At 46.4% G+C, this 26,400-nt stretch overlaps 1 protein-coding gene across 3 annotated transcripts in view; it reads right to left on the bottom strand.

The window, feature by feature from the left end:
• The window catches only part of GRIK4 (glutamate ionotropic receptor kainate type subunit 4), a 415,903-nt gene that overhangs the window by 70,400 nt on the left and 319,103 nt on the right, over nt 1-26,400 (bottom strand). For all 3 annotated transcript variants that reach the window (XM_081122925.1, XM_081122927.1, XM_081122926.1), the window contains exons 10-12: nt 25,397-25,549; nt 24,445-24,549; nt 1,820-1,927 (exon numbers count right to left, since the gene is read on the bottom strand). In XM_081122925.1, coding sequence (XP_080979051.1) covers nt 1,820-1,927; nt 24,445-24,549; nt 25,397-25,549 — 366 coding nt within the window. The remainder of the gene's footprint in view (nt 1-1,819; nt 1,928-24,444; nt 24,550-25,396; nt 25,550-26,400) is intronic.

Genomic DNA, 26,400 nt, shown 5'->3' with positions numbered 1-26,400 from the left:
ACAGTGGGAGGGAGGTCCCGGCGATCACACTGTGTGCTGCACTCCCCGCTGGGCCACGCTGCAGCTCACTATTGCCCCAGCTCAGCCAGGCTCTCCAGATCGCAGTCAGAGTGGGGACACCTCCGCCCTTTAATATCTTTTTCACATTGGCTCAGATCAGCTAGAGTGGGAGCTGAGATGGGAAGTAACTGGGAGCTGGAACTGCTCTCTCTGCCCTTTGCTTCTACTGCTCCCTCTGCCCAGAATATTTCTTTCCAGATGGCACTTGGCTGTCAACGTCACCTTTGTGAGGTCTCTGCTCAGACCTTCCCTTCTCAGTGAGGCTCTGACCACCTGGGGGTTTATACTGCTTGTGCTCTCAGTCCCGCAACTCCCCTTCCCCAGTTCTATCTATTCCTGAGCACCCAGAACAGTGCCCAGCACACAGTAGTGCCCAAGAAATGTTCATTCAGCGAATGAACAAAAATATTCAGTGAGTGCTGTCTTCTACCAAGTGAAGGGAAAGCTCAACAGCCTGGCATTCAAGTCCCTAGGCAGTGCGGACCCAGCCCACCCTCTGGCCTCATAGCTCACCTCTCACTAACAGTGCTCAGTTCCTGGGAAAACATGCATTTTTCAGCATTTCCAGCCCAACACCTGACAGTACTCTCTTTGATTCAGTTCTCTGTCTCTCCCTGTCTCCTGGAGCTCAACTTCCATGTCCCTTCTTCTCTAAGGCTTTGCTGACCTCCCAATGCAGGGGACCCTCTCTCCTTCAATCCTTAGGTTCTAAGTGTGCACCTCCTTCCTGGCTTCTGTCCCACTCTGCTATAGGACATCAACAAGTCTAGTCCAGGGCCTGGGCCCCAGCAGTTCATGAAGGTGGTGATGGAGGTCCCCGAGGTCTTTTTGTGATCTCAAAAAGCCTAAGAGAAACAGATGCATTTGCAGACCTTGTGCATTTAGCAGTGATAAGGCTGAGCAGGCTAACACCATGCCAAGCCTCTGCTCTGGGCTAGAATTCTATCAGTGTGGTGGTTGGTTATCTGCTGCTGCTAAGATGTTGTGTCATTCAGGGAAATATGCTTTTGTTTAGTTAAAGGGGTGGGGTTGGGAGAGGAACAAAGTAATTATTGCTTAATACATGCAGTTGGTTGAACTGACAAGTCTTTTAAAATGTGAAGTCTTCAGGGGGAAGAAGACCTTGGCCATGAATGAACACGACTGATGCCACCTACTAAATTATAACCTTTGAAGATGGAGACTGAGTCTTACTCATCTCCATGTCCTCAGGAATGAACCCAGTGCCTGGCACGTGGGGAGAAGGGCTTGGTGATTCTGGAAGAAAACTGAATAAAATAGAAAAGCAGATGGTCCCTGGCACTATAGATTGAGAATTTTCTCTTTGCCAGCTGAAAATGAAGAAATAAGCCATGAACATCCACTGAAATTCAGGTGTCCACTGCAGGGGCTTTTGTACACTGCAGGAACCAAGTGAGGTGAGCTGTTATGAAAGAGGAGGAGGCGACCTGGTGGACCTCTCCCACCTGTTTCATAAGTCCCCTTCCTTTGGCCATGCACAGCTCCCCGACTGCCTGGAAGAGGCATCCACAGACTGTGGGTCTCCATCCAGTCTTGCTTCCCCAGCTCCTCTGGAACTCATTAGATGTCATTTCCCTGTGAAACAGCTACTTGAGTTTAATTACACTGCCATAGTTGGTCTTGGTACTGTGATTAGAGTTCCCATCCTCTGTTCACTGGGAAGCCTGTGACTAGCCTGGAGCTGGAGGAGGCACCCTGGGGGGCTGCAGCTGGGAGGTCTGGGGGACACCTTGCTTACCAGGATGGTGGTGACGACCAGGGTGGTGTTGAAGAGACTGTTGGATATGTTGGAGGTGTAGAGGCGGCTGTCCATGCTGAGGCCATCCGCCACATGCCACTGGCCAATCTGAGGAGACCAAGGAGAAAGGACTGGGAAGAAATGGGGGAAGGAGGAGGCTGGGGAGCTGGGTTGCTGAGGTTCTGCAGGTCTTCAGGGTTGGAAGGCCCTGCGAGGCCAGTTCCCACGGCTGCATGTAGGCCACAGAAGCAGGGAGAGATACGGCCTACAGAGCAAAGGGGCTAAACCAGGGCAGGGGTACTGTTACCTGTTAAAAGGGATTGCAGGGGTCAGAGAAGGGTGAGGAAACCTGTGAGAGGAAGGTAGAAGGGGCAAAGACTTAGGAGAGGTGGAAGAAGAAAATGGAAAATAAATCCGGAATGGATGGAGTTCAGGGAAGTTCACTCACAGAAAAGGGGTGGAACTTGTGGATTCCCTTTATCTCGAGGCAGGAATGGGCCCAGAGCTCTTTTGCTTTGTCCTGCCTTCAGTCATTCTGCTCATCTAAATAAGAATTAGAATGGTGTACTGTAGAGAACTGGTGTACACCAGGCCTTTAATTAGTGTTTGCTGAATGGGTCAATGAATGAATGAAGCAGGAGAGGGAAGCCCCAGGTTCTAGCCTGTTTGACTCACTTGCTGGCTGTGAGAACTTAGGCAAGTTACTTAAATCTTTCTGAGTCTCGGTTTCTCTGTCTACAAATGGAGATGGGAATGTTTGCTTTGTCTTCTCAGAGACCGCTGAGATCATGGATGCATCACTTTGACGTAAGTTATTCAGCCAGACCCAGGATCGTGGATCTCAACTATGCAACCTCAGGAGAGTAACTGGCCCTCTCTGAGCATGCTTCCTCACCTGTAAAATGGGACTAATGAGAGCAACTTCTTGAGTGGTACTGAGAATGCATTTAACCCAACATCAATAAATGCAATTTTCTTTTCTCTTCCACATTGTTTTAACTTCTAGGGAAAAAAACCCACAACTTAGTTCTCCACTCTAGAAAGTCACTGAGACTAAACTCAACAACTTTGGGTTTTTAGATGGTTTGTTTTCCCAGTGGAACCCTTTTTATAAGTGTGTGTGTGTGTATGTGTGTGTGTGTGTGTGTGTGTGCACATGTGTTACTAACACATTCCTACTAGCTGGAGCCCCTGACAAATCATTTCTCTGGCTGAGTGTTTGAGGTGGGCAGCCAGGAGAGACAGTTGACAGCTGGCTAGAACCCAGCGAAATGCACACATCTGCCTTGCCAGGCATTTCTAGGCACTAGAAGCACTTTTCCTGAAAAACCCCTTACAATTTCCATGGGTGGCATGTGGCTCTAGTTGCCAGAGCTGGGCTCTGAGTCCCTCTTGTAAAAACTTCAACATCAGGAGAGACATGTCTTACCCTTGGTCCCCACCTCCACCCCAAGGAGTCAGTGGTTAGTGAGCAGGAATCATCTCCCTGACACCACAGTCTGGAGACTGGGGCGGGGGCAGGGGAGCGATAAGCTAGGACCTCCCTGGACCATCAGCTGGGACCTCTAGCAGGCCTCCATTTCAGGCAGGAGCCTGATCGTCTTTATAGGTGATACTTTTATCTGCCAATGGAGAGATGGCCAAAAACTCCTTTCCAGGCCTCTGCGAGGATGTCACCTGGAAAAAGGGCTGATGGTCCTCTACACACGCACACTCACTTTTACTTCACAAGCAGTGTCTTACGCATATCTGCACAGGGGGCCCCATTATAGATAAAGAAACTGACACCAAACTAAAAGAGCCCACCCAGCTTTCCTGAGGTCACCTCAAGGGGCTTGGGCATTAACCCGTGTTCTGGACCCCAGACAGCTCTTCCCAAGGAAGGCTTCATCGCCACCCTGACCCGCTCCTCTAATTTTCTACTGCATCTTTTTGTTCACGTATCCGCCTCCCCACTAGCCTGTTTGTGCTTGCACCCAGCACCTGGCTCAGGGACTGGCACTCGGAAGCGGGGGAAGCCATCATTTCGTACAGGCAGAACACTGCTGCCAGTGGGACAGGGACAAAAAGCAGGTAGCCTCTGGCTCTCTGGAGAGCCTATTGTCCCTAAAAGGGACCAGTCAGGTCAGGTTACAGCCAGGCTTCCCCCATCTCCTTTCTTTCTGCAGGGGAAAGGGGTGGGGAGGATGAGGGGTGAGCTGCTGGATTTTCATGGGACAGGAGAAAGGGTAACAATAGTTATTGGATGCCTGTTATGCTAGATGTCATCTCTGAACTCTCCCACCACCCTAGAGAATACTCTATTTTATGGATGAGAAAACTGAGGCTCAGGGAGGCTTACTGGCTTGTCTAAGCTCACCCAGTTAGTAAGTGTGGCACAACTTGACTGAGTCCTAAGTCCAAGGTCTTCCCCGTCTCTGTGGCTTTCTCTTGGGTTGGGACATGAACCTGCCCCTCCACATGAACTGGCCTGGTTGACCGGAGAGAGGCCTGCAGTGGCCTCAGCAATCCAGCATGAACCTGGACACAGAGCTCTTCCTGCGGTTCTGACACCACAAAATCAGGTGAAATGATTGCCCTCTCAGAGGCACCAAAACGGCCAGAATTGGCCCCTGGCAGTCTCCTATGGTGGTGAGAAGGGACAGATCTGGACAGAAGGACATAAAGAGCAATTGGGCTGCTGTTAGCATGTGGATGTTTTGGATAAGACTGAACTTCTTAGGGCCCTATTTGTCATCCTAAAAGTGCGTTTCACTGACAGGGCCAGCGAGACCTCAGTCCCAGCCCAGCCCAGCCCACTTTCCACGCCACTGTTCTCAGGGGACACAATTCTCACTAATTGTCTGCCCCAGGCCCCGACTACCTGGTCTTACCTGAGCCACAAGATAGATACCCACAGAAGCCAGGGATAAAATGATTTACCCAGAACCAGATCCGACAGTCTGAACAATTTACCCATCCCCCACCTTTGGGAACATGGCAAAGAGACTAGTTAGCTCCTAAACTCCAACCAGAAAATTAATCTCCCACCCATCCTTCCATTAGCCCCAAGAAATTAATAAACTCATCAGATTCAACACAGCGGTGGGGCAGCTTTTATCCATGCAACCTAATTGCTGACAGTCCATGGGAAGGAAATTGAGGAAGCAGCCAGGTGCCCTGGGGCACAAGCTAATTGCCCCACCCACTGGGCACCTACCAGGCAATGCACATGCTATGGTGGGCAGCAGATACAGCTGCTGTCACGGACAATGTGTGACTCTGTCTCCAGCCAAATTCCTTCGCTCCACCTCACTGACACTTGCCCCGCAGCCTCCTGCAGGAACAGCTGTATCATAAGCATCTTCCACATGTCCACTTGTGTGGGCTTGATTACACTCCAAGGAATGTCATCCCTTGGCCCTCTCACTGTATTTCCTGTCCCTCCAAACTTCTCTGCCTTTCTACCGGTTGTCCTCGTAACCCCAAGGGTTGCGGTGAAGGGAGGAGAAGAGTATGGATTTGGAGACTAGCCCTGCTAGACTGCGCAGCACTTTGATGCACATAGGAAAAGGCTGATGCGGCCCCAAGGGTGCATGCGGAGCATGCAGTGTGCTGGATTTCAGCCTCGACTTGCCTTTGAGCATTGTACAATTTGCACCGTGAATGTAATGGCCCCAGAGTTGGAGGACCTGGGCTTAACCTAGCTTCTGTGCTTATGAGCTATTTGACTTTGGGTAAGTTAATTGATTCCTCTGAGCTTCATTTTCCCTCATCTGTGACATACTAATTACCTCATAGGGTCCTAGCGAGATTCAGTCAGATGGTGTATGTGCTAAGTAAGAGGTAAGCATTTGTTAATTTTTTGTGCCATCATCTGAGACAGGTGGGGTCTCTTCTAAGCCCTACAGAGGTCTTTGCTCTGTAGACTTCAGTTTATTACACTGATTAAACCAGTGCCTCAGAGTCTGGTTCCGGGACCAGCAGTATCAATGCTAGAAATGCAAGTTCTCAGGTCCCATTTCAGACTGACCTAATTACAAACTCTAAGAGTAGGGCCCAGCTATATGTGTTAGAGCAAGTACTCCTATGGTTCTGATGCCAGAAGGATCAGGGCATAGCAGGAAGAGCAACTCAGACAACAGGCCAGGCTGAGAGGGGAAGCCAAGGTTGTGGAGATGAGCAGTGACGGGGCGCCTACCTGTGGTGAGCTAGGAAATGTTTAAAAAGTGGCTCTCCAGGAAAAAATTCCCTGATCTGTAGCATTTGCTGGTTTCTGTGGTATAAACACTTCCCCTGGGCTGATTTCAAGCTACCAACCTGATGACACTGAACAGAGCTGGGACGAATACAGAGTGGGGCAAAAGTAGGTTTACAGTTGTGAGTAAGCAAAACACAGTTTATTCTTATTACTTATTAATTATTGTGTTATTTTCCATACAAACAACTGTAAACCTACTTTTGCCACCCTGTATAATGGGCTCCCGGTACTTGGGCAAGCAGGTTCCAGCGCTCCACCGGCGCCAGCCACACCCACACAGGCTCTGTGGCGGAGGCTAGAAGTTTACGCATACATAGCTCATTGCCACTCCACTGTATTGGTGAGGACAGGGAGGTCCACATAACTTAATAATTTACCCTAATAACAGAGCTGATAAATGGAAAATAAAGGATTCAGAACAAATCCAAGTGCCACTTAATTTGGATCACAATATTTAAAACAACGGTATGCTCCTCCTCACCCTGATCCTAATGCTCTTAGAAGAAACCTGTGATGATAGGAGTGCTTAGTCAGATATGAAAATTTAGGTAAATATAATTGATATGGAATATATTTGCACAGCACAGAAAGTATAATTTATCCAACATACCCAAAGGATACAGACTCCATATAAATTAATAATAATCTTGCTCCTTTAAGCACTAAAATTTTGGAGATTTAAATTATGTATTTGAAAGCATTATTTAAAAAAATTCTTTGTAGGGAAATTATATTTTCCACTGTCCTCTCAAACAGCATGAGCATCTTTAACTAAATACACAGTGCGTCGTTAGGAAGCCAGCTGTTACACTGTGCTGTGTGTGTATAATGGGGAGGAACCCACTTGCCTTCATTTCTGTGCTTTCATAAGCTGATTTGCCTACTTTTCATAGTATCGCTTTCTCATGAATTGTCACTACCCACTGCTGTCAGGATAGCTGTCTCTAATGGCCCCTGCCTTCCAGTAGCTGTGTTTGAGGACCTGGGTCAGCAACCAAGGTACCAAACTTGAAAGAACTGTTGCAAGGAAAACATAGGTAAGACCTGATGGAGCCTAGGGGCTCTAGTGAATGGATATGGGCTACCCATGGTTATTTAAAAAGGTGACTACAACTGAATAAGTGTCAGAGACCTGCATTAGGTCTTTGTGGGACCCTGAGTCACCCTAAGCAACACACCCTGGGAAATGCTCACCCATGCCCATATCCACAGAGGTCCTCTGCTGCTTCCTGAGAGAGCTGGCAGTGAGCAACCCGGAGTCTGGAGACGCAGATTAGCACCTTGCCCCATGACCACAGGGCTGAGTGGTCCTGCGAAATACAGTTAATTTCTCTGAGTCTCACCCTTCCCTGACCTCCACTCTAGCCCAAGTTCCCAACTAACTTCCTGGACTAGAATCTACTATGGACCTCTCCCTGTTCTGTTCTATATACAACAGTAGGTAGTTGTCTCTAAAATCTGAAATATGATCATGTTAGCCCCTGCTTAAAACCCTTCAATTCCTTCCCATTTTGGTTTAAGGATAGAGACCAAAATCCCTAAGACAGCCTGAAAGGCCTGCCCTCTGCCCACTCTCCACATCACCTCACCCTGTTTTTCCAGCTTTATCTGCGCTTGAGTCACACCAAGTGTTCAGGTGCAACAAACTCCTTCCTGTCAGGGTTGTTGTGCAAGACGATCCCTGTCTGGAGCTATTCTTGCTGCATGACCCCACATCCCACTCCTAGCTCTCTTTCAGCTAATTCACAAGTTGGCCTCTTTCAGGAAGTAAAATGTTCTTGGAACACAGCCACGTCCATGCATTTATGTATTGTCTGTGACTGTTCATCTGCAACAGTAGAGTTGCAAAGTCTAAATATTTACTATCTGAACATTTATAAAAGTTTTCCAAACCCTGATCTAGTTTATATCTGTTAATCCTCAGGCCTCAGTTTAAAAATCATTCCCTCCAGGAAGCCTTTCCTTTATCTCCCAAAGTCAAATTCTCCCAGAAACAGATTATTTGTCTTCAGAGCACTTCTCTCCAGCTTACATTCACTAATGAGGCCATTGCTGCTCTGTCTTTATTACTATGCAGCTGCAGAAGAGGCCTGCACTGTGCCTGAGGCTGATGGTTCTGCGCAGCCCACATGCTCCTCAGCTCTTATCTCCCTGGAATCACTCACACCTGCCATTCTGCCACCTTGTTCTCCCCCAAGGAAGTAAAAGGAGTGCATGCTTAAACCCAGGAGGGATTTCCTCGCATTCTCGCCTGCATCTGTGGGGCACACGGCTCAAAAACATTTACTATTTCATGAATGTTTACATGATTGTTCTTTGAATGTGGCCCTGCCAGGATCCAGCTTCTTCTACAGACACTGACATAACGCCAAGGCCAAGTAGGTCCTTCTGCCCCAGAGTCAGTCTGAAACACTTATTGATCTCCTGTACCTGCTGGGCACTCAGCACGTCGCTTTCTTGCCAAAGTTTCCCTGATTCTGCAAATAACAAACCCGCTGTGAAGGTAGGTGCTTCAGACAAGGTTTTGTTGATTGAATGAATGAATGACGAATGAATGAAATTTAGACTCAGATATTAAGCACCTTGCTGAGTGTCACAGTTGATAGGGGATTAAAGCTGGATGTGAACTCAAGATCTGTTGACTACTGTACCATCTGGTTGAGTTTAGGGCAGGTGTAGGCTACCCCAGTCTGGGCCTTCCCACACATCTCTCTGATCCCAGTGAACATGATTATTGGAGAATCCAGTCCTGAAGGGAGTCAGATACAAGAGCCACCAAGAGTGTTCCTGGCCAAGGCCCTGGTGGTTGCTTAGGGGCTTAGCACAAGGGGATGCAGCGGGGGGGAGGGGCACCAGAAGTCCCATGTTTTCTTTCCTCTTTGCCATGAGTAAGCTGTGTGACCTTGGGTAAGTCACTTAACCTCTGAATCTTATCTGTAAAATGGAATAAATGAAATAAATGAGCCTGTCTGCTGAGAGTTTAGCATGCCTGTTGATAATTAGCTGAGATAATGTGTGTGAAGGACATTGACTCCATCTTAAAACTAAGCCACTATCTTGACATCTGGGTGAAACCAGAGCCTTGACCTCTCTCCTTCCCTCAGGTGAGCTCTGGGCTGATAACAAGACTCCGATTAATTCTTTTAATTCACCCTGGCACCAGAGCTCCCTGCCACCCGATCCCTTTGGTGGTCACCCACATGTTCTCACTACTTTTAGCTGTAAAACAGAGCCTGGGAAATAGGCATTGAAGGTATGGTGATTCAGACTGCTTTCTGTAAGTAGGTTTCCTGTTAAATTCTTTAAGGTGACAAGCTGGTCTTATCTACCACATTCTTTGGCCTCTTGGCTCTTTCTGCACTTGGGGGCCACTTTGCATACATGGCCTGCTCATGAAACAATGTGTTTGGTGACTTTAGATGAGCGACAATCAGCCATGAGAATATGAGATCTCCCTGGTGGGAATGCAGCTGACTAGAAGTCAGGAGGTTTGGCTTCAGGTCCCACCTTGCTACTGTTGTGTGGCCTTTGGAAAGTCAGTTTTTCTGCCTGTAAGGTAAGGGTGGTCTTCTTTTGTTTTCCCCCTTATTGGGGTGATCTAAGACAATCACAGAGGTGATAAAAATGTAAAGGCCTAGCCAAATGATGCAAGCTCTTTTTATTCCAGATCTTCTTCTCTAGGACCATATAAAGCTGGACAAATAATAACCAATGAGTTTTTTTGTTTTTTGTTTTTTTTTACCTCGGATTCAGGTTAGAAGTTGAAGTTCTTGTAGGGAGCATGCATATAATATGTTAGTGTATCCTTGATTTCACAGAACTGATTTCACATCTATGCAGTGACAAGTAGAAAAAACTATGGCTAGAGACCCCAGGGATGAACTGAGCCTGAGGGACAGTCTCAGAGTCTATAGCATAGATGTGTACCGTGATGTAAAGACTAGCTAAAAAAGCTTGTAATGTGAGCCTCCATAATGATCACCCCTGGCAGGAAGGAGCAAATGTTTATTGAATCTAAATCCAATATCTCCAATCACCAAAGTTTAGTTTCTGTGGAAGACTAAGTCATGAGTAAGGGCCCAACTAAGTGCTTGAGGGGCTGATTTGGGGAACAAAGAGAGTTGCTGATGTTGGCTAAAGGCCTCATTTTCTTTGTCAAAATATTCTATTAGCACAACCTATGTGCTTACATGCAGAATGCTATGAAAATTCTGGATCAAAGGACAACAATTTTGTCAAATGCCAAAGGTGAGGGATCAAAACGAAGCCCAGAGAAAGCTGAGAAGACTCCTTATCAAATGAATTCTACCTGGGCTTATTAACCTTCAACTCAGTTGGTCTAAGACAGTGTTTTGTTCCACTGTGATTACAGTCCATTAGTAGGTTATGAAATCAATTTAGTGGGTCAAGACCTTCATTTTGAAATTGAAATATATACCAAGAGTAGATCAGAGTGCAGTGCACACAACAGGGTAACTACTTTTCATAAGGTTTGGGTTCAATTATGTGTAGGTTGGTGTTTATGTGTGTCCTAGATGGTACCTAAATGCAGGTCATACTCAAAAAGTATCAAAGTGCCTGGCATAAGGATTTGGACACCTTAGCTGTCACTATTCTATAATCAGCCCCTAACAGAGTACCTGGAACATAACTGCTGCTCAATAAATACATTTTGGCATCAATTAACACCTAGCCCCATACCTTTACTGTTGTAACTACAAGAAAATTTCACAGGCTAATACTTTTGAACATTTATATGTGTGCCAGATACTGGACTAAATGCCTTACCTTTATTATCTCAGTTAATCTTCCCAACCATACTGAAAGGTGGTTATTGCTATCACCCCGTTTATCTATTATAAAACTGAGGCTGGGGAAGATTAGGTTTCTTGCCCCAAATTCCTTAGTTCCTTAGTTAATACAGATTCAAACACAGTCAAGTCCACTCTGCTACACTGCCCCCAAGATATTCATTTTACTGGATTGTGGATAGGTAGGTAAACATTTAGTAAACATTTGGATTGTTATTGCTTACCCATTGGGATATGCCGTGAGTGCCCTGCTTCCACGTTCCTGAGGCCAGCCTTTGATCTGACGTATTTATTTATTTATTTATTTATATTTATTTATTTATTTATTTAAATATATCTTTATTGATTTCGGAGAGAGGAAAGGAGAGGGAGAGAGAAAGACAGAAACATCAATGATGAGAGAGTCACTGATCGGCTGCCTAGCCCACAACCCGGGCATGTGCCCTGACCAGGAATCGAACCCTAATTGCCTGGATCCTCGGTTGACGCTCAACCTCTGAGCCAAGCCCAGCCGGGCCTGACGTATGTATTTAGAAGGGGATGTTTAAGTACAGTTCGAGGAAGGGGACAGTGGGCTCTAGCTTCTGGACCTGCCTCTGCCATCAACCAGCTCTGGTCTCTGAGTCCCACACCAGCCTCATCATGCTCCCCTTCAACCAGGGACGCACCATATCCATCAGGTATCATCCAGAAGGTCACCTTCTTGGGGAGGCCCTTCCCAAGTCCTCTGTTTCAGCAAAATCCCCCCTCACAGGTATTCATGCATCGTGCCTGGGACTTCCCCTTTGCAGCATTCATCACACCTGTAATTATTCAGGTAATCATTTGTTTCAAGCCTACCCCCCACTGGACAGTACATTCAATAGTGATGAGACTCTATCTCGTTCCCACTATGTCCCCAACGCCAAGCATGGCATTGCCACTTGTATGGTGATTGCTTTAGCAAATGCTCCTTTGTGCCTCAAGCTCTCAGGACAGTGCCAGGTTTACAGTAGGTGCTCCATACATACCTGCTGAATTGAATTATGAAATTCCTTTAGGTAAGTGACTTCTTTTTAAGATTCAGTTACCTTACCTATGAAAGAAGCATATAGTAGAGCCCCTTTCAGCTCAAACATGAATTCCTGAAAATGCCAGGAATGTTTATAACGTGGTATCATTTTTCAAAGTGTCTTAGAGCAGAGACTGGGAGGAGCAACATACAGAGGCCTCAGACAGGTGGCTGTACGGACAGGCAGGAGGGCACTGAAAGCAGACATAGAGTTGAAACAAAGGGCCACCTGCTGGGGAGATGCAAGGAAGGGCCCTTTCCCACCTGCCACAAAACAGCTCTCCTGGAGCCCTGCGGCTGATGCCTGGCATTTTTCTGCTAGGAGTCTTGTCTTGGAGCAGACATTGTGTTTGGTTGTTATGGAAATAAATCTAAAAGTATTAACACGTTGTAGTCTTCTTAGTTGCACACAGTGATTGACAAAGGTGGGGCAGTTTCAATGCAAAGGAAGAGAGGTCCTCAGACCACACCTGAAAGAGTCCATGTTGCTCCAGGCACAACTCTTTCAGTGGAGCATCAGCAAACTGGAGTGCGCTGCAAGGATACTGACCAGGAAGGTAAAGAGACTAAGCTGCATTTTAGAGGGAAAAGGTAAAGGCAGTCATGGGAAGAGTGGACCCAAGAAACAACTGAGGACCAAGAGGAAGAGGCTTTTTCAAGAAAGAAAGAGTCCAGCCCAATAGGTGGAAAGACTTCCAACGAGAGCTTTCCAAGATGGAATATGCTGCCCCAATCGGTAATGAATTCCCCAACACTGGAGGCATTCAAGAACTTCAAGAGAAAGCCTTTGCAAGCATCCACTCATGTGAGCAGAACACTTGTCTAGAGGACTTTTACTATTCCTTTCAGGCCCAGGAGTGTAGGATCTAGATTCTACTTTGACATCAGGGGGAGCAAAAGGAAGGCCAGGGCATAAAGGCAGATGAGGTCCTTGGGCATTGTGAGAAAGCAAGAGAGTAGGAGTATAAGGTAGTGAGTGTAGAGAGAGGACCACTCTAAGAAAGCTTCAGCTACCCATAAGGCTGTTCATTCCTGGCCTTTTCTCCTGGCTGCAACTCACTACGGTTGATTCTCTTACAGTAGTTCTGTTCCTTAAGTTGCCACAAACACTGAGTTGGGAGATACTGACCCCTTGCTCCTAAGGTAAAACAGGGTTAGATTCCTGTGCGGCTCTGATCACAACATTTTCATCAACCCGCCAACATTCAACCTCGTTGTAATGTGTTTCTGTTTACAGACACCTTGTTTAATGTAGATTGTCGATTCATTAATATTGAATGAGAGCACTGCAACTCATGCCTTCATGGTGCTTTTCTAATACCTGCATTTTCTCTAAAGCGCATCACAACTTTCTTGCACTTAGAAACACTGGACGACACTGCAGCACTAAGTTTGGGGGTCGTTTTAAACAGCAAAATCACCCAGAGAACGCAAAAATATGTGCAAGGTGGAACACTAAACAGACCAACTCACACTGATGACAGTGTGAGTTGATCCAAGGGGCTCACTTGTTCCACTTGGGTGGGAACATGCCTTCTGCCAACATGTCTAAGAAAGTGCATGAGTATTGTTCTGGGGTTACACAGAGATATTAGTGAAGAGACAAGTCTGCAAGTATGGGATCCACAAGTAAGGAGGATCAGTTGCACCCTGTGCTTGAATGTTGGGCCTTGGCCTAGATGCACCCAGACTTCCATCCTGAACCCCGACCTCTGGAATGTGAGGTACAATTCGGTCTCACCTTCGCCACATGCCTTTCCAAAGAGAACAAACTTACAGTGGTTGTTTCCAGGTACTCTAGTGAAAGGTAAACACTGTCTAGGGCAGGACTGGTGTTCAGTTTCACCCCAGTCAGCTCCTACAAAATATGCCACCCCCAAATGATGCTCTCAGGGATTTAATGGGCTCTCCAAATAGCTCAGGGTTTCAGAAGGGTAGTAGGGCAGTAAAGAGGCTCAGATCACCTTTCTTTTTGGACAGAAGTACTGATTTTAATGATTTCTTTTATCTATGTCTCAACTCCCTCTTTTTTTCTTTTCTTGTTTGGTCAAAAGTCTCCCAGACTCTCCTCTAAGCCTTTTGGGGGAGTGATGGAACTGGGTGGGACTAAGGACCCAGTGGCATATCCCCCTCACCTCCCAGAAGACAGGCACTATTTCCAATTAGCTTCCAAGAGGGTTTATCAGAGAGCTCAGGCATGCTCAAAAGTTTTCATCTTACAAGAAAATTACTGCCAATGAAGATGAAGAGTGCTGGGCCTCATTTGTTAAACTCACCAGGTAGAGAAATATTTTGGGAGAGCAGTTGTACTAATAATACAACTTTAAGCTCTGAGCAGCAGAGGCCAATGTAATTGCTGGTTCTAATGAGGCATCCAGGCTGAAGGAAGCTGGCTACTCCCCTCCTGCAGGAGCCAGCAGAGCTTTCAGGGCAAGCAGAGAGAGGCTCTTTGCTGCCCTAGATGAATGCAGGCTTGCTGGTGGAGAGGCTGGGCTTCATGTGCTTTAGGAAATTGGGGAGTTTTAGTTTCAGGTGTTAGCACCCTTGTCTGAGCAGTGACTTGTCAGGCAGGCCCTAGACAGGCTGTAGACTCTCCCAGGAGTAGCCATGACTTCTGGTCTCATCTTCACACCCACCCAGAGCCACTGCAAAGCAAAACTGGTGACACTGTTGCTGCCGTGTTAGGGAGTGGAGGAAGGACAGAAGCTGGGAAAGGAGGGAGAGGAGAGGTGGGGAAGGGAAGGCCTGAGGAACCATCAGGAGGCAGGGAGGGGCCAGCTGACAGTGTCTTTCCTGGGCTGGCCTCTGGCCCTCCTGCAGGCTCTGGGGTTGCAGCAGGAGTGATGTGAGCAGATGACTCAGCCCAGAGCTGTCTTTACTGTCTTTACCCTGCCTTGAACCCACAAGATTCCAGGACCACTGCATACAAAGATAGAGAAATATACTTATGGACATCTCCATGAGAGATGACATAACTAAAAGTTCCACAATATAGTAGAATCCTCAAAGCACATCTATAAACAATATTTTATTTTCTTCTCACAATAATTTTACGGTGCACATAAAGCAGATATGACAACCATCCCATTTTTACTGAAGAAGCAATTGAGGAACAAATGCTAAGAGCTGTGGGAGTGGGGCCTTGCCCCTGAGTCTTCCACTGTGGCGTGCCTGCTTCTGCACACAGCCCCACTAACTCCCTGGCTTTCCCTCTCCCCATGGCCTGCCTGCCTTCACTCCCACCTCAGGCCTGTGGCCTTCCCCATGGCTCATCGGAGCTGACTGATGCAGGCTGCTTTAGGAGACTGAATTAGTAGCTCAGCCTATTCCAGCTCTCCCAGGCATGAGCCATGAGCTGGCCAGAAAGGTGCAAAAAGGAGTCACTAAGAACTGGCAAACTCCCCCAGCGAGGCTCAGGCAGGGTGTGCCCTGATATTACAGGAAATGTATTTAAAATGCAGCACATAAAAGCCCTGCTCCTCTGCCCAGAGCAGCCCTGCATTGAAAATGTAAGCAGCTACAATTTGTTTGCAGGCTGATGTGTGAATAAGCTTTGATAGTCAGTGAATTTGCCATCGAAGCTGATAAGCAGGAAGAACCTGTGCTTTGGGAGAAAGAACCAGGCACATGTGGGCCAGGGAGGCAGGAGGAAAGAAAGACCCAGTTACACCCCAAGTCAGCTCCTCTGCCCTTGCGGTCATCTTGGGGTGGCCAGGTGAGCCAGAGCCTCTCACAGGAGGAGGTACTTAGTAGACTTAATTAACCAGAGGAGTGTTGCTCTTAGAGAAAGGAAGGAAAACGTTAAGGGAGAAATGAATCAATGATCTGAGAGGCCCTTCCACTCGAATTTTCAAATTCCAGTTGTCAATGGGGAGACTTGTTTTGTGAAATCCCCGTTGAACAAATCGGGGAGCAGTGGCTTAGAGAAGTCTCACGACAAAAGTCTAGGGCTCTGGTGTCCTGCTGCACGTGAGCTCATTAGGCCTTCAGCTCTAAGAATTTATGATATTCTCTGAGATGTTGTCAACTATTTAAAATCTAATGATGATTCTACTTCACCTGGCTCCTTAATGAAAAGAAATATATAAGTGACTTCTCAGTAAACCTTCAAGCAACCTCCAAACAACCCATCTCTTTTTCACTGCCTCTATTCAAGAATCTGCCACCTCAGAATTTCCTCATTAAAGGCAAAGTTGCTGCACTTGTTCTCAGAGAAATGGCCCACCAAGCAGCCCCCCCCCCCGCCTACCCACTCTCATCAGGTCACCCAGCCCCTAGATGCCCTTGAAGCTCCTGACGGCTGACATCTCTCCTACCCCCCACTCTGAGCCAGGTCTGCAAAGCAGCTTCAAAGGATCTGCATATTTATGGTAAACTCCTTCCTCAAATTGAAAATGTATTAGGTAAGCTAAGAAAAGAATCCCATTTACAAATGCGTAAAAAAATATAATACCTAAGGATAAATTTAACCAAGGAGGTAAACGAGCTGTACTTGGAAACTTGTAAGACACTCATGAAAAAAATTGAACATACAAATAAATGGAAGCATATACTGAGTTCTTGGATAGAAAGAATTAACATCATTCAAAGCAATCTATAGATTCAATGCAATTCCTATCAAAAACCAATGGCATTTTTCAGAGAACTAAAACAAATAATCCAAAAATTTATATGAGACCACAAAAGACCCTGAATAGCCTCAGCAGTCTTGAGAAAGAAGAACAAAGTTGAAGGCATCACACTACCTGGTATCAAACTAAACTACAAGGCTACAGTAATCAAAATAGACACAGTTCAATGGAACAGAAGAGAGAGCCCACAAATAAATGCACGTCTTTATGGTTAATTAATATTTGACATGGAGGCAAAAACATACAATGAAGTAAAGATAGTCTATCCAACAAATGGTGTTGGGAAAATTGTAATGATACATGGAAAAAAATGAAACTAGACCACCTTCTTACACCATACACAAGAATAAACTCAAAATGGATTAAAGACTTGAAACCATAAAACTTCTAGAAGAAAACATAGGCAATAAAATCTCTTAACAATGTTTTCTTCTGATATATTTCCTTAGGCAAGGGAAACAAAAGAAAAAATAAACAAATGGGACTACATCAAACTCGAAAGTTTTTGCACATCAACAAAATGGAAAAACAACCTACTGAATGAAAAAAGATAATCACCAACAATATATCCAATAAGGGGTTAAAATCCAAAATTTATAAAGAAGCCATACAACTCAACACCAAAATACCAAACAATTCAGTTAAAAAATGGGCAGAGGACCTGAATAGACACTTCTCCAAAGAAGACATACAGATGGCCAAGAGACATATGAAAAGATGCTCAACACCACTAATCATCAGAGATGCAAATTAAAACCACAATGAGGTATCACCTCACACCTGTCAGAATGGCTCCATCAATAAACCCACAATTAAGTGTTGGCGAGGGTGTGGAGAAAAGGGAACCCTCGTGCACTGTTGGTAGGATTGTAAATTTGTGCTGTGGAAAACAGTATGGAGGGTCTTCAAAAAATAAAAAAATTAAAAAATGGAGCTGCCTTATGACCCAGTGATTCCAGTTCTTGTTATATATCCAAAGAAACCCAAAACACTAATTCGGAAGAATATATGTACCCCTCTGTTCATAGCAGCATTATTTACAGTAGCCAAGATATGGAAGCAGCCCAAGTGCCCATCAAAAGGCAGGTGGATATAAAAACAGTGGTACATATATACAATGGCATATTACTAGGCCATGAAAAAAAGAATTAAATCCTATCATTTGTGACAACATGGATGGATCTGGAGGTTATTATGCTAAGTGAAATAAGCCAGTTAAAGAAAGTCAAATACCACATGATTTCACTTATATGTGAAATATAAAGAGCAAAACAGACAAACAAACAAACAAAATAGAAACAGACAACAGGCTGATGGTTTCCAGAGGGGAGGGAGGCTGGGGGGCTGCTTGAAAAAGGTAAAGGAATTAAGTAGTACAAATTGGTAGTTACAAAATAGTCCTGGGGATGCAAAAGGAATATCGTCAATAATATTGTAATAACTGTGTGTGGTACCCGGTGGGTACTTTAAATATAAGGGGAACACTTTGTAAAGTATATTATTGTCTAGCCACTCTGCTGTACACCTAAAACTAATACAAAATGGTACTGAGTGTAAAATGTAACTGGAAAAAGAAAACAAGGGAAATGTGTTGGACAGTGGCAATCATGGCGCTCTCAGAGCAGCTTCCTCCTTTGGCGGCCTTTCTGACTCCCTGGCTCCTCGTTAGCGCGGACGGGGGGCCTGGGGAGGGGCATGGGCGCCGAGTGGGGCCTCTCCGCACGGGGATGACACCCTCCTCGCGGTCCCCGATGTCGTATGCCGGCAATGGAAGCGCGGTCTCTGACAGGGTGTGTTTTGGGTTTTCCGCCGTTCTTTGGTTGTTTTTGTTTTTGAAGTGGGGCAAGATGTCTGGAGGTGGGAACAGGAGGAATCCCACCAGCAAATCTACTAAAATTTCTATCCAAGTAACAGCAGATGCGGAGACCATGACAAGAAGAGTAGCTGCCTTTGGCTCCTCAGAAGGGCCACCAGGCAAGCCCTGCTGCCACAGACACTGATGGTCCCAGACTTCCCCGAGAGGGGCAGACATGCCTGCATGGAGGCTTCTGTCTGGGAAGATGTGGGAGAGAGGAAAGAGAGGCATCCTGTCTTCCCAGCAACTGGTGGTACCTGCCAGAACTTCAGAAAATCAGAACTGGATTCCCTGGAACTTCTAGAGGACACTGGATGCCTGAGTTCTTGGTTTGCAAGGGTGACTCAGAAAAAGCATCTTCCTGCCTCTGGCAAGAACTGCACTCAAGTCATTCCAGAAAACCAGCCCTTTGGAAAGCTGAGTTGTCAGCTTTGGAAAATGAAATATGGCTCTCAGTCCATAACACTTTCTACTCTGCCGCTTGGCTGGCTCTGCCAAACTCTCCATCTCCCTAGGAATAGACTTAAATGTATCAGAGCTCCAAGGAAAAGGTGACACAGGGCTGGTTTCTATGAAAAGTTCATGTGAAAATAACCTTGTGCATTTTGGGAGGAGAGAAAGTGCAGAAATTAATTGACTCCAAGACCCAGAGTTTAGAAGGAATAAAAATGTGGAGACTAATCCCAGGAAGCAGATCAGTGTGGGTAAGACATTCAGTGTTGCACTAGGAAGTGATAGTCTCCCGGGGCTCTCAGTTCTGTGCCATTTAGCTCCATCCGGAGTGTGGTCCCCAATTTTGGCCTCGTGTTTTAATAGAGATCTAGACAAACCAAAAAGCATTAATGGTAAAAGATTTTGAGAACAGCTATGGGGGGGGGGGGGGATCAGAGGACAGAACAAGCCGAGCACTGCTGGCTGCAACTTTTGCCTTTCCCAAAAGATGATGAGGTCTTGAAGGGACCATGACTCATTTATCTTGCATTCCCAGCCCTTGACATGGAGTAGGTACTCAACATTTTTATGCTAAATTTCAGGAATGAGTGAATGAGGTAATATCAAACTATTTTCAAATATTTGAAAAGCTGGGAAAAAACAGAAAGAAGGGTCTTCTGGGTTGCTTCAAGGGGTAGGATTAGGAGGCAGATTTTGACCCAGTGCCTACAAGACTCAGAATGCCCCTTGGAAGATGGTGAACTCCCCAGCCTAGGATATGCTCAAGAAGAGGCCAAATGGCTGTTTCTCTTAGGGACCCTGTGGAGGACATTCTTGCATTGTGTTGGAAGATTAGACTAGAGGCCTCAAAGGTCTCCTCCAGTGTGTTCTAGGGTCATGCTGCAGGTGAAGAGACCACAGAATTTGAAAACAGCTAGATCCGGACCCAGTTCTTAAGTCTGTAACTAACCAGCTATGTGGATATGGGCACATTATCTCTCTCTGTTTCTGTTTCTTTACCTGCACGATGGAGGGAAAAGCTTTTATGCATGGCTGATAAAAATACGAGAAATTTTAAATACATATACACACTCTCAGCACAGCGCATCGTGTAGGAGACACATGATAAATGTTATCTATTCTTATTATTAAGTCAGTAGAGACAATTTTCTAGCTAATCACAGGCAAGCAGAAAAGAGTGCCCTGCAAATCCAGTTTCAATAATCCTTGGGTTTAGCCAGGCCACATGTTGAAAGGCTATCACCTTCACTGCACAGAGAAAGACAGTTGAGATGCCCCCATTGTGATACACAGTCAGCCAGTGAAAAAACTGAGATCTGCATCTGTAGCCAGGGACCTCAGACCCCCGTTCCTTCATCTTCCCTCTCTCAAAGGCTTAATTAGGGCCTGTTAAGCCGTTTCAGATCCTCAGATGAAAGATGTGCTCATCTCATTATAGCCCTAACAAAGTCGCTTGGGGGCTGCTCAAAGTCTCCAATCTTCAACCAAGTTAAATGAAGGAAATAAAGGGTCCTTTATGCTGTGCTTTCTTTTTTTTTTTTTTGCCTTGCCTCTTTCAAATATGATTTCTCCCACATCAGGAAGGGAGATTATACTATTCCAATACCACCCAGGACATCTGGGGGATGGGAAGGGAGAATATGGGAGGGAGATGGGATATCTCATGCAGGCAAAAACTAGGGGATGGAGCCAGAAAAACTGGAAAAAATACCATTGACTTCTACACCAATTGATAGGCAATGGGGGCTGATTCAGGGTCAGAAGTCACTTCCTGGACACTAAGGAACATCTCCCCAAACAGGCTTTGGTGGGAGCTTTGCACAGTCCCATGACTGAAAATCTCCTCCAAACAATCAAAATAGTAATCTTTAAATGGTATAAAATAATCCTGAATTCTGAAAGACTATTTTTAAAATTTTAATATTCCTTTAATCAGCCACTAGCAGGTAATATGGTATTTGGTTCAGACATTTTACCAATTATAACCCACTGAGTCCCTGCATGGTGCTCTCTAAATAATAAAAACTAGCTCTTAATAGTCAGTAGTCCAGATAGAAAGAAAAAAACAAAACTAAATCCCAATGAGAAGACACCATGGCTAGAGAAAGCGCAGCCCAGCAGATCACTGGGAGTCAGGAGTTCTGGTCTGCAGCAAGTAGCAGCAAAGCAAGAGAACTTAGTAAAATGTTTGATGTGTCCTAGGGATTCTGGGAAAATGAGGCAAGGCCAAAAGAGGGAGACACAGAGCATGAACTGAACATGAGTTCCAGCTCTGCCCAGAGTCCTTACTAATAGTTAGTTGGGCTGAGTTCCTTCCCTCCCTGAGCTTCAGTTTCCTCATTTGTGAAATGGGTTTATCCACCTTGAAGGGCTGTTCTCCAAATCAGATGTGATCTGTGCAAAGTGACCATGTGGTGTCCGGTACACAAGAGGTACTTGAGAAATGTCATTTCCCTGCTCCCGGTAACTCTTTCTTCCCCTGCCAGCATCACTGTGGCTGTAATAGGGAGAATATTAGGGCAGAGATCCTGACATTCCTCCCTCTGTGGAAGAGAAGCGCGACTAATTATCACCCATCAAAACATCTCCTCACCCCATAATCAGCAGGGGAAGGACATGTGAGGAGGCAAAGACTGGGCTGATGATTGGGATGGGACCTGGGAGCACTGCTGTGAAGCTGAAGCTGTGTCCATGGGCACCCTGCAGAGTTGTCATTGGTACTTACAGAATCTGAGCCAGGCAGGAAAGCAGCAGGACAGTCACCAGATTTGTTGAAGAAAAGTGGGCAATATACTTTTAAAAGTGGGTTATCATAATCCACTTTATAAGTTCAATCAGGAGTGTGTCCTCCCCTTAGTGTAGCTGAAGTTCAAAAGCACCATTCTCTATAATGGTCACTTATGCAGTGGATTCCATTCAAGACAGGGTGGGAAGGACTTCTGTGCACAGAGGCTGCAGGTGACACTCTTTTACCAGGGCAGTATTTGTCACACGTAATCTGTGGACCACCTGCATGATTTTGATCCATCCAGCTGGGAGTTAAGAATATGCAGATTCTAACTCAGAATTGTGGGGCCTGTGGATGCCCCACAATTTAAAGATAAACACCCCTGGTCACTCTTGTGCACACTTAGGCTTGAGTAGCCCTACCTATGCCACAGTGTGTGCTGCTGAAGGAACAGCAGCTGCTGGTGGTGCTTCTCCATGAATTAATCCTGCAGCCAGCAGTCTGAGAAAAGCCAGCCTGGTGGCAGCTGCTGGAGCAGCAGTTGTGGTGAAAAGGTTAATCAGCTGTCCTTCAAGTGCAGGGTGGGATCGGGACCACCAGCCAACTCTGCCACCATAGGAGCTGCTTGATGGAAGGGGCACTAGAAGTGGGCTCTTCCCAGGATACACTCAGAGAGCAGGGGTGAGAACCAAAAGGAGTTTTCAAAGCCTGAGATGGGCTTTCCATGGGACGGGCCTGGGGCTTGGTGAAAGCATCACGTTCTAACTACTGCTTCTCCACCATGACTAGTCTCCACATGCTCATTTCCTTACCCTGTTTTATTTTTTCCTATAACACTAATCACTACTGACATTATATTTGTATTTGTTTGTCTATTGTATGTCTCTAGAATAATTTCCACAAAAGCAGACACTTTGCCCATTTTATTAACCTTTGCCTAAGAACACAGGAGGCAAGGCACTCAGCAGACATTTACTGAGGGAATGAGTATCTCTACTTGCCATCCTCCAAGCATATCGGAGCCCAGGGAAAAGTCTGCCTGGTAATTTCCCTACAGGCTGACTGCTTCATTTGTTCAGGGAAGTATGAGCCTGAGGGCACGATTTGAGTTTAATGACCCCAAATTTAACTTAATTTTTTATCAGTCTCACCCCTTCAGGCTGTGAGCTCTCTTTTAGTGCAGGGACTGTGCCTTTCAGCTTTGTTCCCTCCATGGGGGCACAGTGCCTGACGCATAGCATGGGCTCAATAAATGATTGCCAGGTAAACAAAAGGACCACTTTGTGAGACTCAGCCCATAGTGTCAGGCTGCCTGCTACCCCTGGCCCCACCTGGGGAGTTATGGACAGTAGTAACAGTTGCCGTTGCTTAAAGATCACTGAAGTCTGCCCAGAGCTTCGAGGAGCTGTTTACACAGCTGGCCCCAGGGCTCATGCTCTCTCCCTCTTTGAAACTCTTGACTCTTTCCATTTACATTTTGTGATCTGAGAAGGGTGACTCGGCCTCATGGCCCAGTGCAATCAATGTCCTAGAAGGAACTCAACTGGGTCTGTGAGCCTCTCCGAATGGGAGCAGAGTGGCCGGACACAATATGATGGCCCTACCGCGTTGGCCCGGTGTCGTCAGAATCATCTTGAGTGCTTGACTGCATTGCTTCCTTAGCTCTATCCTCGGGCTGCCCAGTCAGACTCTTGTAGGTAGAGTCTAAAAATCTGCATTTTTACCAAATTACCAAGGTAATTTTAATGCATGATTTACTATAATGGTTAAGAACCTGGACTTCAGAGTTATTTGGGTTCAAAACTAGTTGTCATTTCTAATTGCTCAAGACCAAGTCAGTCAATCTCCTCAGCTTCCCCACTTATGAAATAGGGATCAATAAAGAGTCCCAACTTTGTAAGGGTCCCATGAAAAAATACATAGGACACACTTATATGGCCCATGGTAAGAACCTAATAAATAAAAACTACTATGATGATGAAGATGATGACGATGACAAAGATGGCGAATCTTAACCCTCTCCTGGAGGGCGGCCTGCAGTGGTGTGCTCCCTTGTTCGGCTCCGCTGAGAGCCAGGAAGCTCTTCAGGGTGTCTGCTTCCTGCTGTACTAGTGCACTGCTCCCTACTTCTCAAGTGGGTTTAAGGTTGCTGAAGGGCTAGGCTAAGAATAGAGGGTTGATTATAAGGGTGACAGGAGGTTGGAAAACCTTCAGAAGGCACTTGGAGTGGCTGTCGGAATCTGTTTCTTCTGATATAACAGAATCAGAAAAAAGGAGCAGGTGGGTGGAGGAGGGTAAGGAGAGCAGGGAGTTGAAAGAAGCTACAAAGGACAAACACCCTCAGCTGTGGGAGGGGCAGGTAGCAGCCTGGAGCGGAGGGCCATAATTGGCCTGGTGGGGTAGGGGTGCGCGTGGGTTGGTCGGGAAAGAACTGACAGGAGAGAACTTGCTTCCATTCCAATACTGAAGAAATTCCTCAGCCTCCATGGCCTCTGACCTGTTTCTAACCAGCAAGCAACCTGGAGTGTAGCACTGGTTCCAAGGTTAGGGCAAGATTCAGGGAGTAGAATAATCCAAAATAGTGGACAAGGCTTGGGAATCCTTTCCTTATGTGATAGCCCCTTGCCTCCCCTTGCCCCACAACAAAGCATAGCTGCTTTCTTCTTGGTATCTTGCTGGGGCTACAGTCCTGTCACCCACACTGGCTGAACCAGGTGGCAGGAGGGAGAGCCAGTGCATGCCAGGAGCCTTGCATGACGCACAGCCTGCTGTCCTGAGTGTCAAGAAGAAATGGACTGAGGACAGAGAGAGGAACAAAGAGGAGGTCTGCCACTATGGCATCATAGCCAGGCTTACCTGTCGAAAACCATTCCTCGCAAACTGTAAGATTTTCAAGGCATAGTTGGACCTCTGGCCTTTGCTGTTGAATTCAATGTGGCCGGTGAGACCTTCCAATTCTACCTGTCCAAGAGAGAGTAAGTTACAGCACCAAATAGGTCCCACGTTCCACCAGGACTGAGCAAGCATTCCACAGATGTGCTATTTAAGGATGCCTAAATAGCATGCCCAAGAAAGGGGACATAATCATGATCCATTCTCCTGTGTTCTCAGCCACAGGCTCTTGAAACTACAAATGTGATGTCTCTGGAACCAATTCAGAATTGGCTGGTGCTAGAGGGGAAGAAGGATGCCCCACACCTAATGACCTCAAATCTGCTGCCTAAAGCAAAGCAACACCAAGATACTCGCTTGAGCTCCAATTCCCCTGAGCACCTCCTCCAGGCCCTTGGATGTTAATAGGGTCTCTTCTCACCCACCCACAGACTGCAAGAAGTCAGGACAACCTAACTCAAATGCAAAATCCAAGCCACTCTGCTCTAGGCTTCTCTGACAGGTGATGTCTTCTTCATGGGCTAGGGACCCACGTCTGTCCACTGCAGGACATGTGCTGAGAGAACATGGGGAACCGGCACCGAGTCAGAAGTGCTGGCCTGAGGGGTCCTGGTCTACAGCAGCAGCATCCATCCCCAAGGGACCACCTGTGAGGGCTCAGGATCCAAGCCTGGCATCCAAGAAGCCCTGAACTGTCTAAAGCTCTCAAGGGCCATTGTCTTGTAACAAACTTGCCATGTATTCCCAGTGATTTTAGGGATCAGGGTACAAATGTGACCCATGATCCACGGAATGGGGTTGCCTCAGATCACTGTTTCATCTGGGCTGAGATAACTGAGGCCTGCAAGTGATTGACTTTGAGGTGATTCTCCCCCTGGCAGACCGGCAGGGTCCCACAGAGCCCGGCCACCCTCACCATGCGCAGGTAGTTCATGAGGCTGGTGCCGTGCTGCCAGATCTGGGCTGAGCCGCAGGACAGGGGCTTCACACCAATCTCCTGGCTCCGGTTCAGCTCCTGCACCGCGGTCACCACAGCATGGAGGGCATCAAAGAGCAGGGCCGAGGAGAGCTGGAGAGGGCAGAGAGCAGGAGGGCCGTCCACTCGAGAGGAGGCATGTGGTCGGGGCAGGGGAGGAAGTGTCAGGTGTAAAGGAAGGGAGGGGAAAAGGGAGAAAAGAGAGAACAAACAGGAGGAACAAAAAAGAAAAGCAAAACAGAAGAGATAAGGGTGCATCTTGGCTGCCTGTGGCCTGCCTCCTGCCTCTGGACTAGCTCCACTTCCCCTAACAGTCCGGGTGCTCACCCAAAGTAGACAATAGTGGCAAAGAATTTTCTGGGATTGGACCAACAAGCTACCCTTTTGAACCTAAAATGATTTCAAGGATATCCTTTCCTCTCTTTGCTCCAGGGAAGTACACACTTTTATTGCTCTCAGGAATCCCCCAGAAGGCAATGGGGCTGCCTATCTCAGGGAGAGACAGGAACCCACTCTACAAGACTCGAGTGAAGGCTACTTCCTCTGGGAAGACCCTCCATGCTATTGTTTTTCCTAGCTGTACATACTATTACAGTCCACTCCGTACTATTAATTTGATGAATATGTATGAAATACATGATAAGTTCAAAGCCCAGGTATGAGTAAGACCCTATTTCTGTGGTAGACTATAGTGAAATAGGGGAGTGGGCACAGGGAGACAGGACACAACTAAGATTAACATGAAACTGAGTCTGATGGATCCACAAAGGTCTGTGGGGGTTGCAAAGAAGATAACAGCTTATTTGGTTGGGTGATCAAGAAAATGTTTCTTGGAGGGTGCAGTGTTGGAACTGAGCACTAAAGGATTTTGGTAGAAAAATGATTGAATCTGAGAGTGGGGAACAGCTAAGAAAGGGCGAAGGCATTCCAAAAATGGAGCTGCA

Source organism: Miniopterus schreibersii, assembly GCF_964146895.1.
Source record: "Miniopterus schreibersii genome assembly, chromosome: 20".
In the NCBI taxonomy this organism is placed as follows: domain Eukaryota; kingdom Metazoa; phylum Chordata; class Mammalia; order Chiroptera; family Miniopteridae; genus Miniopterus; species Miniopterus schreibersii.
This window is presented reverse-complemented; position numbering and strand designations above follow the sequence as displayed.